The sequence below is a fragment of the Mastigoproctus giganteus genome, chromosome 1, assembly GCF_048544385.1.
Source record: "Mastigoproctus giganteus isolate SK-2022 chromosome 1, ASM4854438v1, whole genome shotgun sequence".
In the NCBI taxonomy this organism is placed as follows: Eukaryota; Metazoa; Arthropoda; class Arachnida; order Uropygi; family Thelyphonidae; genus Mastigoproctus; species Mastigoproctus giganteus.
The window spans coordinates 257,963,528-257,980,299 of NC_143575.1; the positions used below are offsets into that span (position 1 = coordinate 257,963,528).

At 32.4% G+C, this 16,772-nt stretch overlaps 1 protein-coding gene across 1 annotated transcript in view; it reads left to right on the top strand.

The window, feature by feature from the left end:
* Positions 1 to 16,334, top strand: part of LOC150091813 (aldehyde dehydrogenase, mitochondrial-like) — a 37,132-nt gene extending 20,798 nt beyond the window's left edge. The window contains exons 6-12 of the mRNA XM_090377137.1: positions 2,268 to 2,510; positions 4,427 to 4,529; positions 8,478 to 8,662; positions 9,182 to 9,504; positions 11,349 to 11,423; positions 14,744 to 14,783; positions 16,131 to 16,334. Of these exons, the coding sequence (XP_090233263.1) occupies positions 2,268 to 2,510; positions 4,427 to 4,529; positions 8,478 to 8,662; positions 9,182 to 9,504; positions 11,349 to 11,423; positions 14,744 to 14,783; positions 16,131 to 16,163 (1,002 nt within the window). The 3' untranslated portion in view covers positions 16,164 to 16,334. The remainder of the gene's footprint in view (positions 1 to 2,267; positions 2,511 to 4,426; positions 4,530 to 8,477; positions 8,663 to 9,181; positions 9,505 to 11,348; positions 11,424 to 14,743; positions 14,784 to 16,130) is intronic.
* The last annotated feature ends 438 nt before the right edge of the window (positions 16,335 to 16,772 follow it).

The following is a 16,772-nucleotide window of genomic DNA, read 5'->3' on the forward strand; positions in this document are numbered from 1 at the left end:
AAAGCTATCTCATTTAGAGTTGCTAAACTTTGAAATATAGTACTTTTGTTTTATTTTTTTATCATAGGCAATCACAAAATACACATTTCTCCACTAATTCTAAGTACTAAGTCTGCTAATTTGTTATAGATATTGCAGCCTAATGGCATATTTATATGTTGCACAAGATTATTCTCCTATAATGTAGTTTGCTCATGAAATTAATAAAACTGTTCAATCAAGCTGTATAATTTAATTTATTAATCTGTAAAGGTATCAGTAAAATCCATTTTGTTAATTCTTTTGCTCTGATTGGTTGAGGAGTACGGGGTTTTGATTTTTCTGAGGTAAGAAGTGGATGGATAAATATTGCAAAACCTCAAGAATGAGTTGGGATTTTAACATTTTTTTTTTTTTTTTTTTTTTTTTTTTGTTCACAATTTCAGTGTATGTTTCAATGTGATTCTAATAAGTCTTGAATGTAATAGTATGGACAGAAATTTCAAAACTAATAGTTTGTATAAATTTCAGCAAAGATTTGAAATGAAAAAATCAGAGAACATTGATTTGCTTTTTTTTGCAAGGTTTGGTTATAGAGTGGATGGGACAGCACAATTAAAAGATTTGAGATTGCTTCTCAAGTTCTTAAACTTTGTGTGAGAATGGTGCATTCCCATTTTAAAGAAAGTTATGCAAAGTTTTTATGAAAGCAAACTTCCCATAAGTTGGGCCCATCTGAAACAGTCTGACTGCCTCCATCATATTTCATGGTCAGGATGATGCCCTCCATCAGGAGACACTCTACAGGCAGTCTTCATACCTAAATATGTTCAGCAGGATAAAACTTGCAGCAAGAGTTTTCTTGCTCCATCCTGTTCTAGTCACCATGAATATTGTGAAGGACACCACTCTAAACACTATTTTATATTTGTTACAGTTATGTCAGGTTTATATGTTGCAGATGGTTGACATGCTGATAGATTCCAGTGGCTTCTTGGATCTTTTTAATAATGTTTTCCCATAGACAATATGCACATGGTACAAACTATCCTCTTTATGGTTCATCGAACAGGATTTGAGAACTTGTTGTCAAACCTTTTTGTTGAACTTATCACCTGTGCTCTGTCATCTTTGAATGACATCCACCAGTAGATGCTATTCAAGGTAGATTTTTAGACAATTTGCAGTTGTGTGCATAGCATGGTTGCTGGTGTGGAATCCAAACACCATCCCATGTTGAAAGTCCAAGTTCTGATATATAACCCATATTGGTTTCTAACTTGCTGCTGCATAAGCAGACCCAAGATTTATATTGGAATGTCTGAGCCAATGTGCATGTGTAGGGAAATATGGCACAATGCATATTTGTGCAGAAATACCCAAATACTTTTGGTTATATAGTGTAGATTACAGTATGTGGCAATAATTTTTATATTAATTGAGATCATGCATAATGATCTCAATTTCAGGCTGTATGCAAACCTTGCTTCCTTACCTCATTCCACCACTTTAATATCACGTAATGAGGAATCTTCCTCTAATATATGAGGAGGTGCATGTGTTTTTTTTTTTTTTTTTTTCTTTAAGTGATTGATAACGTCTTTCTTGGACTATAATTGGATCCTAGTGTGTGCTTTTGCATCAGTATTGAAGTGTTGCAATAATTAATGAATAACAAACTTTTGGCATATCACTTTTCATTTGGAAGTAAAATTAATTTATTAATGAAAATAAATTGGCTTTAGCTTTGTGAAAGAAGAAATCAAAAAAATGTTAAAATTCAACATGTTACTTTTATTTGTAACATATGACACTTCAATATAACTTTTATTCCAGTCTTTAATTTTCTGAAGAAACTGAGTCAAGATAGGCAATTCTATAACTTTTGCTGTTGGCTTTTCTGATGATGGTTTGACCTGGGATTGAGTCAATCTGGATTGGAAAGGGCAGAAATATTTATAGGATTCCTTTTCACTATGACTGAATTAATTAGCCTCCAGTTGCTTGACAAAAAAATCTGTTTTTTTTTTTTTTTTTCTGTCAAAGAAGAAGAAAAAGTTTTAAAAGAGGGTGCTTTTCACTCCAAGTGGATTAAAATCTGAAGTGACATATTTGTGTTCAGTAAGCAGCAAATGCATTAAACTTGCTGAAGAACCTAGTTTTAGTACAGTCACTATATCAGTTAACACCTGAAACATTCAAGTATTAGGAATTTTAAAATTATTTTTAATGTCGATTTTTACCAGTAATTAAGTTCTGGTGAGTTAAAAATATTTTTTGTCTTATAGTGGAACTATCCAATACCGATGGCAGCCTGGAAAATAGGCCCAGCTTTAGCCACTGGAAACACGCTTGTTTTGAAACCTGCAGAGCTGACTTCTCTAACAGCTCTTTACTGTGCTAGTTTGATTAAAGAAGCTGGTTTTCCTCCTGGTGTTGTTAATGTGGTGACAGGATATGGACCTACAGCTGGTGCTGCCATTGCTGAACATCCTGATGTTGATAAAGTGGCATTTACTGGATCAACAGCGGTAATTTTTTGGTTTTTATTAGAAAAACTACAATACCTTTCAATAAAGAAAAAAAAAAAATTACTGCTTTTTTTTTTTCTTTTCTTTCTGTTATCTCAACCATTTTAAGATTCTTAAATTGAATTAGTTTTGAGAAATGTAGGAGGTGATTCAAATTTTATTAGTTAGATTATAAGAAATAAAATTTGTAAATGAGTTGATACGTTAACTCTAACATAAACATTTGTTGTACCAAGAGTTGTTAGAATGCTACAAAAAAAAAAAATAAATAAATAAATAAGGTAGTTTGGTGAGTGGTCTTATCAACATGGTGTCTTTTTTTTTTTTTTTTTTTTATTATTATTCTGCTCTCCCAAAATAATGCTTAATTAAACACCATTATAGAACAGAAGAGTATTGCAATAAAGCTTGTTTAAAGAAAGCATAATTTCAACCTTTTGTTACAATGAATTTTTTGTGACTCTTTTTCAGATAACAAGGAACTCCATATATCCAATGGTTAGCTTGCACACCCACAAATAAAGAGGTTATGGGTTTGAGTCTATGTGCTGCTACAAAAACTGTGCTGCTACATGAACTGCAGTGTCAAAAATCTGGCTGCCCTTAATAATAATTTAATATTTATGCAGTTAAAATGAATGTGTGAACTCTTCTGGCCTTGGCAAAATTAATAATAAACTGAAGTTTAATCTGGCAAAGGGCTGAGTAGGAGAAGTCGCTTTCTAAGAGCACAAAGAAAGGTAGCAAAGTCTTACATGTATGTAAAAACAAAAGAAAAGAACAGAATGGTCATAATGCCAGCTATGTCTCAATTCTGAAAAATGCAAATATTTTTTTTTTTTTTTTTCATATCTGGGAAAATAATAACCCAAAAGTAAAATTTACTGGAAGAGTTGGATTAAAAACAGAAGAAGAAAGGGATTTGGAGGTTACGATTCAAGCAGATCTTAATTTCTATGTGCAGTGCAAAGAGACAATGGTGTCCTGTCAATGATTTATAGAACTCTTTTTGTAAGGATAAGGAGGCTATTGTAAGATATAAGGCCTTGTAAGAACACGTTGGAATTCTGTGTCCAGGTATTGGAGGCCAAACCAGAAAAATATCTAGTTCCCTAAAGTTTCAAAAATGAGCATTGTGCTTGGTGAGGTTTTGAGACTGTCAAAGCAGCCTATATGAGGAGAGACTCAGAATGTGTGCAACAGCACGAGGTACTTTAGAGAGGATCTGCTTGAGACTCTAGAGAGTGGGACAGCAAAATGAATGAAGACAGACTTGCTTGGTATTAAATAATGGTAAAACCAGTCCTTTAAACATTAACTTGTTAATCATTGAAGTTACCTTCATGGTTAGTTAAGCTAATGGCTTGAGAAAATAACACCAGTTAGATCAGTACTTATGGGTGGTGAGAAATGCTTCCCCTCCTGATTGGAGAGTGGGGGGAAGCCTTGCTTCCTTGCACCATATGACTATTATCAATACCAATACTCTTACATTCCATTACTTTGGATTAATGATTTGTTTATTTTATTACTATGACCATCAGCTTAAGTATACATGTTGCATATATAAATGATGAATTGTTAAAATTTATTAACAATATTTACTTCATTGGACTGAATTAGAATTCGGTACCTAATAAGTATTTTTTTTGAAAAACAATTTAAAACAGAACAAGTAAAAATAAGTTTTTTTTTTTTTTTTTTTTTTTTCCCCGTCAACTGCAGTCTCTAGCTTGCAGTGTGTGCAAGCTAGAGGCTTGTCTTGAATCACATCAAAAGAGTGTGTTGGTTTTTATTTTTTGATATGGCACAGTTCTACTATTGTACATAAAATGTTCAGTAATAATTAAAAATATTTAGATTCCAGTATTTAGATTTCATACAACTTATTTCTTAATTTCTTTAAAAAATTGTAGGTGGGAAAACTGATCCAGCAGGCAGCAGGCCGCAGTAATACAAAACGAATCACACTGGAGATGGGTGGAAAGAGTCCTCTGGTAGTGTTTGCTGATGCTAACTGTAAGTATCACTTGCTTATATTCCATTGTCAAAGTGGCTTTTTTTTTTTTAATATTAACAAAAAGCACTTAAAAAAAACAAAAAACCCACCATTCATATAATAAGATTGGGAAAAATAGATCTTTTCTTGCGTATCCCAATGTTAAAGTGAAGAAACATGAATTTCTTCACTTTTACATTGGGATATATATGCCTAAAAATCCAATTTCTGTTTCTTGTTTGTCTCTAAATTGTTAAAATCAATACAAGTTAAAAGATCACTTGTTCAAATTATAAATTTTACTTAGTGTACAACCTTATTTTTCTTTTTTACACTTTATTGATAAAGTGGGTTGCATGCAACTTCAGTTGACACTTGCATAAAAAAAATAAAACAACAGATATTTTAAAATTTCCAATAATCAAAGTGTGTGTGTGATTCTAATTTCTTGTTCCTATTCCTTTTATTTTCCCCTCTTATTTAATATGGCTATAACAAATAAATATTCATATTTATTTTAATTTTGAACAAAAGGATGTTCATGTTAGGCAGAAAAGTCAACACAATATAGGTTTCCATGCTTATTGGAAACTCCAATTTCTAATGAGGAACTTCAGTAGGCTGTTGACATAACTTATACTTTGGAATTTGAATAAATAACTGTCAAGAGGAAGTAGAAAGGTCAAAAAAGTCAATACAGGAACATGCTTTGTTTCTAATTTCTAAAATTAGAAACAAAGTGAATGTGTGCACCTTTTACCAGAAAGTTATAATTAGTTGCTCATGCCATAGAGAAAAAACAATGATGTTAGCAAGAAATATACTGGTGTCTTAAGTGTATCATGCAATGGTGCAATACCAGGATGTGATCTGGTGTAGAGAAGCCAACCTGGCTGATATCATCTTTCACCCTTCCAAACAAGCCACAAAAAATTTATCTTACTTGATTAGTCATAAGACCCAAGTATCATCTCATGATGGAATTTTTCCTCCATTACATAATTCTTATTACTAGGAATGTATTATACCCCTAGGCTTCATACCTAATTAAAAGTCAGAAATGCCAAATTTGAGGAGTGTGTGTGCTTGATATATAAAAAAAGCTCTTGGAGCTCAGGGGAGAGACATTGTCAGAGAGAGGGGTGCCATGATCAAATATTTGCACGAAGACAAATTATAGAAAGTCATGGGAATATAACAAGAACCCATATTTAGTATTTGTTGATCTCGAAAACCATACAGAAAAGTACTTAAATCTGTTCTTTCAAATTTAATGCTGCACCATTTTGCTTTTTTTTTTTTTTTTTTATTATTAGGTACATTAGCATATATGCATAAAGTTAAAGCACCTATTTGTCTTCATGATGTTAGTCTGTCTGTCCACATGTGATAACTCTACTCCCAGTATTTGGCTCTTTTTAAAAAGATTTCTAAATCCATCCTAAATTTCATTAAAATCAGACCAATACAAACCTGGCAATTATTTATTTCTTTGTCCATGTAATAACTTGACTCTTCCAGCAAATAAATTTGCATGAAATTTTATATATATATATATTTCTCTTTTAGACTGGTTAGTCAAGCCTTCCTGTCTTCCATTAAGGAAGTGAAGAAAATTAGCATTAGCAAGGGCACATGATGCAAAAAAGCAAGCTTATATAGCATCAGCCAAAAACAAAAACCCTTATTTCACCCATCCCCTCTCTCCAAATGTTTGTCAAGTTCTGCCTTGAATCTATTTAAGCTATCAACTTCAACAACGATAGATGGAAGTTTGTTACAGCAATCAACCACCCGTTGGCTAAAGGCAAACTTCCGCACATCTATTCTACAACCATCTTTCCTCAATTTGAATTTATGCCCTCTCAGATGATTATTCTGAGCAAGAGGAAGAATCCCATCAGCATTAAGCATGCTCAAACCATTCAAGGCTTTATACACCTCAATCAGATCACCTCACAGGTGCCTAGTCTCCAGACACTGTAATTTGCAAAACTTTGTTCTTACCTTTCTTCATAAGAGCAACCCTTTGTTCTGTTCACTAATCTTGTTGTCCTTCTCTGTACTCGTTCCAATAGCTCTACATCCTTCTTAAAATGTCTACATCCTTCTTAAGGATGTAGAGAAGGATCTCTCTACATCCTCCAGACCTGTATACAGTACTCAAGGTGTGGCCTGACCATTGCCTTGTTGTTTGTTATTTGGTTTTTAGGAGCATTAGCAACTAAGGCCATATTGCTCCGGGAATATGGGGTGGTCATTCCCTTGACCTTTCTGCACCCTCCATATTTGGTGGTCACGGGCTCGAACCCCAGTCTAATCAAGAAGCGTGTGCTACGCACTGCTGCTCCTTCCACCTAGCTATGGAGGCGCCCACCACCATTGCCTTATACAAGGGAATAATCACCTCCTTATCCCTGCTAGAAAATTTCCTGTATATCATTGACAAGACACCATGAGCTACTCTTGCAGACTGTTTGCACTGCTCAGAAAACTTCATATCTGCCTGCACAATTACCCCCAGGTCCTTTTCATTCACTACCACTGTCAGTGAGGTACACAGAGTTGATATGTTACTCTAGGATTATTGCTTCCCATATGTAGTACTTTACATTTGTCAATGTTAAACTTCATTTGCCACCTCTCAGCCCATCTGCTTAACTTTTCTAGATCCTGTTGCAGCAGTGTACTGTCATTAGTGTTATTAACAACCCTGCCAACCTTCGTATTGCCTGCAAACTTGGACATTAAGCCTGATATACCATCATCAATATCATTTATAAATACAGAAAACAACAATGGACCCAACACTGAACACTCAGGGACTCCACTAATAACATTAGTCCAAGAAGAGCAGTGTCCATTGATTACCACTCTGTCTTCTCCCACTCAACCATCCCTTTATCCATAGCAGCAATTTGCCTCCAATGTCACACTTCTCCAATTTGTGCAGCAGTCTTCCATGTGTAACAGTATCAAAAGCCTTTCTAAGATCCAAATATATGATAATCAAAGTTATTCTTTGCATCCAGTTCCTTTGTGACTACATCATGGTATCCAATCAAATTAGTCAGACAAGACTTCCCCTTAACAAACCCATGCTGTGTCCGAGCTATAACTGAAGTCTTGTCTAGATGATCCTGTAATGCTTCTTTAACCAGTGCCTCCATTAATTTCCCTGGAACAGAATTTCCAGAACAGAATTAATTTCCCAGGTAATTATAGACCTGTTAAACTAACAGGTCTATAATTACCTGTCTCCCTTTGATCCTCCTTTGTGGATTGGGGTCACATTTGCACATCTCCAGTCCATGGGTACCTCCCCTGTGTCCAGGGAAGCTCTCATAATTATGGCTAAGGGTTTGCTTATTTCCTTTGCCGCCTCCTTTAATATAACAGAATAGATTCCATCCACCCCAGGTGCCTTTCTTATGTTTATCTTCAACAATTTCTCCTCCACTTTACTGTCAGTTATTACAAGATTATCTAACACTGCCAGAGTTGAATACGCCTCTGGCATTGCCCTCCCTGAATAACTCCTGAATAAATTGGACCAATAAAATGCAGAAATTTATTTTTTTTCATATGTAAACTATTTATATATTGTACATTTTTTAATCAATTAGTAATTAATTAGTAACAAGATATAATTAGTTGCTTTCACTTCCATTAATCACAAAAAAAAAAGAAGTTCAGTTAATATAAGAAATAAAATAAAATCTAATATGCCCTGCATACATTAACTAACTTGTTTTTAACCTTGGAGGACTATTTAATAAAAGAATGCAAGTTTATTGAGAAAGTTGTAATGTGTGAGAGGTAAAAATCGTGTCATTATTATATGCATTATATTGATTTTTACCCTCAATATTTGACTTTAATTTATTTTCACTTTTATAAACATTTAAGGATAGTTAATCTTAATGCAGATAACAGATTTTATTTCTACCATGTTTGTTTACACTTAGTGGATGAGGCTGTAGCAGTTGCTCATGAAGCTGTGTTTATGAACATGGGTCAGTGCTGTTGTGCTGGAACTCGTACATTTGTTCAGGAAGAGATCTATGATGAATTCATTAAAAGAAGTAAAGCGCTCACTGCTAAGAGAGTTGTTGGAGATCCCTTTGATGAAAAGACTCAACATGGACCACAAGTAAGATTCTTTTTCTCGGAAAGTGCAATATTCAACTTCAGATCTACTCTGAAGTATTCTTATTCCTGTTGTATAACTGATTAATAATCATAATTGCATTCAAAGTAAAAATTCTCATTTGTTTTTAACAAAAAAAGTTTTTTTTTTTCTGTCCTTTGTTAATTTTTTCATGGTATTCCTTGTGTTGATGACTCTAGTAGATTTAGTTAAGATTCTCTTCTTTTGCCACCCATTTAGAAAAGTGTGGGTTTAAATCTCATTGGAGATATTATTGGAGATATTATTAAGACTATTTCAAGCTAGACTAGTTAAAAGGTATATGGTTTGAAGCCACTTCTCCCAGTTATAAGGACCTATTCTGAAAACTAAGTTTTGAATTTTCACAATAGGTCCTTATAACTAGTTTTGAGAAAAGATTTAGTTTTAAAATTAAAAAGCTTCAAATCCTTTAATTACTTTTTAGTTTATTTTTTAAATTTCTGTATTTCCTTAATAGTTTTTTTTCTTTCCATTTAATAGATCAATGATATTCAGTTCAATAAAGTGATGGAGTTAATTGAATCTGGTAAAAAAGAAGGCGCCAAACTTGAGTTTGGAGGTAGCCGTGTTGGAAATAAAGGATATTTTATACAGCCTACAATATTTTCTAATGTTACAGACCATCTTAGAATTGCAAAAGAAGAAATTTTTGGGCCTGTCCAGCAAATTTTGAAATTTAAAACTTTGCAGGAAGTTTTAACTAGAGCTAACGATACCCAATATGGGTTAGGAGCAGGCATATTCACCGGTAATATAGAAACTGCCCTTATGTTTGCACAAGGGGTTCAGTCGGGATCTGTGTGGTAAGAATATATATATACATATATATATATATATATATATATATATATATATATTTTTTTTTTTTTTTTTTTTTTTTTTCAAAGTTTTTACATTATCATTTATTTGCAAAAGAAACTTTCAGTTTATACTGTAATCAGCAAAAAGTGATGTGTTTTTTTTTTTTTTTTTTTTTTGTTTATATTTTCTAAAATATTTATAAAAACACTCTTTATTATAAATTGATTATAATATTTACCTTTTGGAGGGTGCTGTAATTTTCACATTTTCTTCTTATTTATTTATGTGTATTATTTATTTTTTGAAATACAGTTTTGTATTTCAAAAAAATTACCCAGTATTTAAAGCCTTTTTGAATATACTGATATGTTGTTTTCTAGTTTTACTCCTATTTTTTTTCATTAATTTATAACTGATAACCCTATTTCTATATGCTTTCATGCTCATTGACTCCATGTTAACAATTAAAAGTTAATCTATTTTTAAAAAATTGATTAGTCTTTCACGTAACTGACAAACTTGAGTACAAAGGCTTTTGGGTACTACAAAAAAAAAAAAAAAAAACAGCTACAACCTAATTTTACATGTAGGGCATAGTCCCATTCTTCTATATGTAGCATTGACAAAAATAAACTTTCTACTAATTGTATTGATCTCATGTTGTGGAGGCACTTCAGTACAAGTTGCCTTCATATTGCCCTGTGCACTTTGAATAAAAGCACTACTCTAATGGAAATGTATATTGCTATCTAGGATAAAGGCCTCATGTTACAAAATATAATTATACAGATTGGCATCTCACATTGTGAATATTTTTCACAATGTGAGATGCTAATATCAGAATATTTACTTCCCCACTGATGAGGCTCCAAAGAGCCAAAGTCCAGGTAGTAGTAATGGCAATATACTTCTCCACTGTAGCAGTGCTTTTTAGTGCACAATGTAGTACCAAAGAAGTTGTGGTGAAGTGTCTCCACTAAGTGCACTTAGTTTGCTCACTGTTGTATACTTTTAAAAATATATAGAAATAAGTTTACCTTTATTCTGTCTTGTATATTGAGCCTTTGGAAGCTCTTACTGACATATTAATCATACTGTTGTATACAGAATCAGGCTATGCTCTTCCCTTTTATTTAAATTAAACGCGATTCATATTCATGATTCATCTGTCTAATTAAATATGCCCAAAAGTTTACTGGTTGCTGAAAGAAATCTGTAGCAATTGTACAACTTCACAATTAAAAACTATTCCAAAAATGTAAAGGCCTGCAAATATATTGTAATTCTATCAAAGTTGTGTCTGACAGCTCATGTTCAGTGTCATTTTATAAGTGAAGCGAGTACTGAATATCAAAAGTGAGTACTGAATATCAGATTTTTTTTTTTTTTTGTATGGCTTATGCATATGGAACAACAGATATTGATCTGTCATTGGTGCCCCCACAGTTTTAAATTGAGAGTGCTAAAATATTGTTTGAATTGTGTTGATCAGTTTTTGAATAAAAAGGTAAGCCCTTTAATTTATTTGAAATATTTCCAAATCCAGGGTGTACTGAACTTGAATGAGTCCTTTGATTAGCTATCTGTATCCTAAAGAACTCTGGGATTTGAGCCCTACAAAATTGATATTTAACTGTATCAACTTCTTGGGTCTTTCAAATGTTAGAAAGCCTAGGTGCACACCTAGTATGCTTAAATGCTTCACTACTCAAAAATGATCTATAAAGCTAAGATTACAATTACTATTCTTACATTTCTTTACATGTGCATCTTCCTTTTTTTCCCTATTTATGAACCTTGAGAGAGGAAAAAAAGTCCTAATTTAATCATTTATTTTTGTTCTTAGGGTTAATTGCTATTATGCAGGAACTATACAGACACCATTTGGAGGTTTCAAAATGTCAGGTCAGGGAAGAGAACTGTAAGTATAAAATTCAGAATTCGGCTCTTTTCTTTTTTTTTTTCCCCTCTCTTCTACTGTTCTCTGGCATCATGTCATTGAAGAGTCTGGCTGATGTTCAATTAGTAGTGATAAATGATGCAAGCAAGCAAGCTTCTATAGCATCAGCCAAAAGAAAAAAAAACCTATTCTCTTTATCCGTACTTCCCATTTAATAATTTGTCTAATCTTTCTTAAATTTATTCAAACTACCCACCTCCACAACACTAGATGGAAGTCTGTTCCAACAATCAGTCACTGTCTGGCTGCAAGCAAATTTTTGCACACCTATCCTACAGCCATCATTTTCAATTTAAATTTATGTCCCTTTATGTGAAGCAAAAGTTAGGATTCCATTTGCATCTAATTTACTCAATCCATCTAAAAGCTTAAACATTTCAGTCAAATCTTTTTGCAGGAGCCTAGTTTTCTGATGCTGCAATTTGCAAAGCTGAAGTCTTTCTTGGTAAGAGTGCCCTTTTTGTATTCTTACCTAATCTTGTTGTTGTTTTCTGTACCTATTCTGATGCACCTCCTTTCTAAAATGAGGATTCCGGAGTGTATGCAGATGGGGCCTAACCAGTGCCTTATACAATGGAACAATCACTCCATTGTCCCAAAAAAAACAATATGTTTAGATTTTATCTCGTATACTTGAAGTAATAAAAACATTTGAAGCTGTTTTATCCATTACACTACTGCTTCAACTAATTATTGAAGCATGCAGGATTTTTGATTTGTCTTTCACTTGCCGACAGTATATTACAACTTTTTGATTTACATTTTACTTGCCCAAATAAGGAAGATGATAAAAAGAAACGTATAAAGTGCAGATCTAAAGCAATTTATACATATTTTAATTAATAAAAAAATATAATTTTTTAATATTAAAAAAAAGTTTCTGAAATTTTCATAATATATTGAAAATAAAGGTGGCATCAAATAGTGGAAATTTTGAATTATTTTGTGCAGATTTTTAATGTTATAAATGGTAACTTTTTTCAGAGTGTATAAGTAATTCTCAGAAAATAATGCCACCTTTAAGATATACTGAGCCCTGGTTTTAATGACTTTGTATTTTAAAATCGTTCAAAATATGATATCCTCTGCTTGCCACTGTGTTCAGAAATCTTTTTCCATCACAGAGAAAGCTCTCAAAAAATTGTTAGTTGAGAAACAGTCCACTGCAATGCCAGAAAGATTCCAGTACAAACGTTAAGTTTCAAAAAGTGAACCTGCTCACAGATGGAATAAAGGCTGTTACACTCAAGGGCAATGTTTTTTCATTGACGCAGGAGTCACTCAGCCAATAATTGGTGTTTGTATGTATACCTGTGTGTACTACTACTAGGAGCATAGTAAATAAATTGAAGTTATCAAATGCATACATTTGTAGGGATATCAGAGGCATGCCATTCAGACATAAGGGATGCAGAATTTCAGTATGAGGAGTACAATGTGTACAAAAGGATAGGAAGGGAGAAGGGGTTATGCTCTAAGTTAAGAATCATAGAATCTACGGAAGTGCATACAGTTTTTATAAGGGTGGCCAAGTATATGATATCAAAAAAATAATTTTGATATCATATACTTGAATTTCAAGAATTAATTTGATACTTGCATATAAAGGATGGTTCAGTGGAAGAAGACAGAAAGTAATTATCAATGGAACTGTTCTTTGTGATCTAATGTTATTAGTAGAGCCCTCCAGGGTTCAGTGCTGAGCCCATTATTTTTATTTTCTATATTTTTTAATGATATTGATGAAGATATCAATCAGGCTTAATGTCTAAGTTTTAAGATGATACAAAAGTTGGTAGAATGGTTAATGACAGTAATGAAGGTATGCTGCTGTAACGAGATCTAGAAAAATTAAGCAGATGGGCTGAGAAATGGCAGTTGAAGTTTAACCTCAACAAATACAAGGTACTTCATATAGGAAGCAGTAATCCCAGATTACTGTACTAACTGTGTAGTACTACAATCAGAGTGGTGGAAAATAAAGAACTGGGGGTAATTGTGCAGTCAGATATGAAGTTCACTGAGCAGTATAGAGAGACTGCCAGGACAGCTTGCTAGGTTTTGTCAATAATATAGTTGTTCCTTGGAACAAGAACAACCAACGTCAAAGGCCTAGTAAATTTTACTGGGCCTGGTCTTTGACAGTTGTTTTTGCAGTGAAAGAAATTCAACTAATGCTATAAAAATTTTGTATAATCTCTTCCTGGGAAAATTTTGACATTGGTTGTTCTAGTTCCAAGGTACAGATATAGAACTTTGTCCAGCAGGGACAAGGAGGTGATTATCCCATTGTATAAAACAATGGTTAAGCTGCATCTTGAGTACTGCGTACAGGTCTGGAGAAGCCTCATTTTAGAAAGGATGTAGATCTGCTGGAATGGGTTCATAGAATGGCAACAAGATTGGTGAAGGGAATAAAAAGGTGCACTTACCGAGGAAGGCTTCAGTTCTGCAAATTGCAACAGCTGCAGACTAAGCACTTGTAAATTGATCTGATTGAGGTGTTTAAGGCTTTGAATGGATTGAGTAAGTTCAATGCTGATTGCATTCAACCTCTTGCAGGATAGATGTGCATCAACCTCTTGCAGGATAGATGTGCAAACAGATAGATGAGCCAGTGGGTAGTTGATTGTTGGAACAAACTTCCATATGTTGTTGTGAATGTCATTTTGATTTGAATAAATTCAAGAACTAGACAACAAACCGTTGTGTTGGAAGGAATGGATAGATGTGAGAGGTGGTTTTTTTTTTTTTGCTGATATGTTGGATAAGCTTGCATTCTTCTTGCATCATTTGCCACTACTAATACCAAATGTAACTGTGAAGAAATCCTCAAAGGCATAATTCTTCATGGTCATAGTAATAGTTTGTGGAGATTATTGCTCTGATCTTCCAACAAATGTACTGAAAGGCAAGAGTAGTGCTGTGTGTTGTGACTATTCAATGCATTTCTGCATTCATTCATCCATCTGTTGAGGATACTATGGTTCCTTTGGTGATGGTTACAGAAAGACCTACCAGTAGTACTTGGGCTTGTGATAATTGGAATGAAAGAGATGTGCACAGTTTTAAATTTTTTTTCAATACCTCCCTTAAAGCATAATCTTCAACTTTACTACTCATTGAAAGATGTTTTATATAAGTGAATACATTGAAGAGTGTTTTGTTTCAACAGAGCATCTTCAAGAAGAGTTTTTTTTTTTTTTCCCCTCATTTCTGCAAAAATATTAGTTTAACTTTTCTTGGTCAAAATTTTAAATAACTTTTTTCTTTATTTACAGTGGAGAAGATTGCTTGCATGAATATGTAGAGATTAAAACAGTAAGTTGTTTTTAATATTAACATTATAAATCAACTTAAAACTTTTTTTAATGAACTAACTAGAAAGGTCATTTATTACTGAATGAAATTTAATTAAATTAAGATCCTTATTTATTTATTTATTTATTATTATTTTTTTTTTGTATTGTTTGAAATATTATATTCATGTGTGGTTGTTTTGCACTAGCCTTTGAACCTTTGGGGGATAAACTGCATTGCCATGTCATTGTTGGACCAATACATTTATTTGCATCAGAATGTTATAAATGCTTTCTTTTAGTGTAAGGTGAAGCTTTTACTGGATAAGCCTTTGAAAGAAACTATATTTAACCCTACAGTGGTGGTATGGGATCTGATAGGTGCCTCTCAAAAATAATACAAGAGTGTTATTTTGAAAGGCACTTTAATGAATGATTAAAAAAAAAAAAGTTTTTTGCTTCCTAAATATTAGTAAAACTTTTACTTGCAGAGTTCTGAATTTTTTTTTTTTTAAACACTGGATTTGTCAGGTGCCATGCCAACATAATTATGAAGTTTCAAATTGTGTTTGTCTAAAGTCCAATGTTATTGCATTCCACTCTCATAAGTCAAATATCTACAGTTTCCTACACTTCATTTCTGAAGAATCTGTTTGTTATTGCTTTCACATAAATAAAGATGGGTAAACAAGACAACAATCAGTCAAGATGGATGCTTGTCTGCAGGAAGTGAGAAACATTTTGAAAATGGAAGCAAATAAGAGTATTTCTTAAATTTTTTTAAAGTATTTGTACACGTAATAAGCAGAAATATATATGTGCTATTTAAAATTTTGCATGCTTAATGGCCTTTGTTTAAAAACATGTAAATTTAAAAATATTCTAGAATATCTTTTTTAATTTTTAGTAGTGTTTTTATTGTTATTTTTTGAAAACAACAGTAAAAAACACAGCATTTTTTAAATGTTTAATTTTTTAATTAAAAATAAACTTATATGCAATAAGTATTGCAAATCATTCAGAAAAGAAACTTAAGTAAAACTTTTTGAAATATTGGTAATGTCAAATTATAACTCAAAAAAAAAAAAAAAAAAATCCAGAAATTAAAAATAAAATTGGTGCCTGACAGGTACCGTTTTTGTAATCTTGGTTTTCTCCACCACTGCCACATTAATGCACATGTAGTGAAAGCTAATTTTCCTCTACATGCATCAAATTTTTGCAGAATGGTTTAAGTGAATGAAAGTAATTTTGTGAATCTATATTAATGGAGGAGAGAGTGAATATAATATTCTTACGATACTTAATCATTTACATTCTTTTTAAAGTTACATGATAAACTCATTTTTGATCTTTCTTTTCTATTCAGGTGACAATTAAAATTCCGCAGAAGAACTCCTAAATCATGACTACTTATTTGGTTCTGAAGAAAGTAATTTCATTTAACATTTAACTTTTTTTAAAAACATCTAAATTTAAAAATTTGTTTGCTTAAAAAAGAGATTATGGTTAATTATTTTGTGATTACTTACTTTGCAAGGGTTTATACTGGATAGCTTATGATGTGCTGGAAAATACTATTTTTGACAAAATAACACTTTTATAATCGTGTTGACTTCATTTGAATTTCAATAAAAATTATTTTTTCAACGATTACAGTATTTATATTTTCACTAATTAATTTTGCCACTAATGTTAAATAAGTGGTAAGGTAAATTTAAATTTTTTCATGATCATTGTGTTAAAAATCCATGTTTCTGAGATCGGGTAACTGCACTCCTGAGTAAATTGGCCTTTATAAAATTCTCCAACTATCAACTAACCCACATATTTAACTAAAATAGTGGCTATAAACTAAATATTAGTTTAGTTGAGCATAGGGATTGATAGGTTTTGTTTTGAAAATTTGTTAAGAAGTGTTTATGAAGCTATTAATAATAGTTCAGGTGTTTTAATTCATATGCTTAAACTTCACTTCTCAAAGCAAATACAGAGAATAGTTATCGATAAC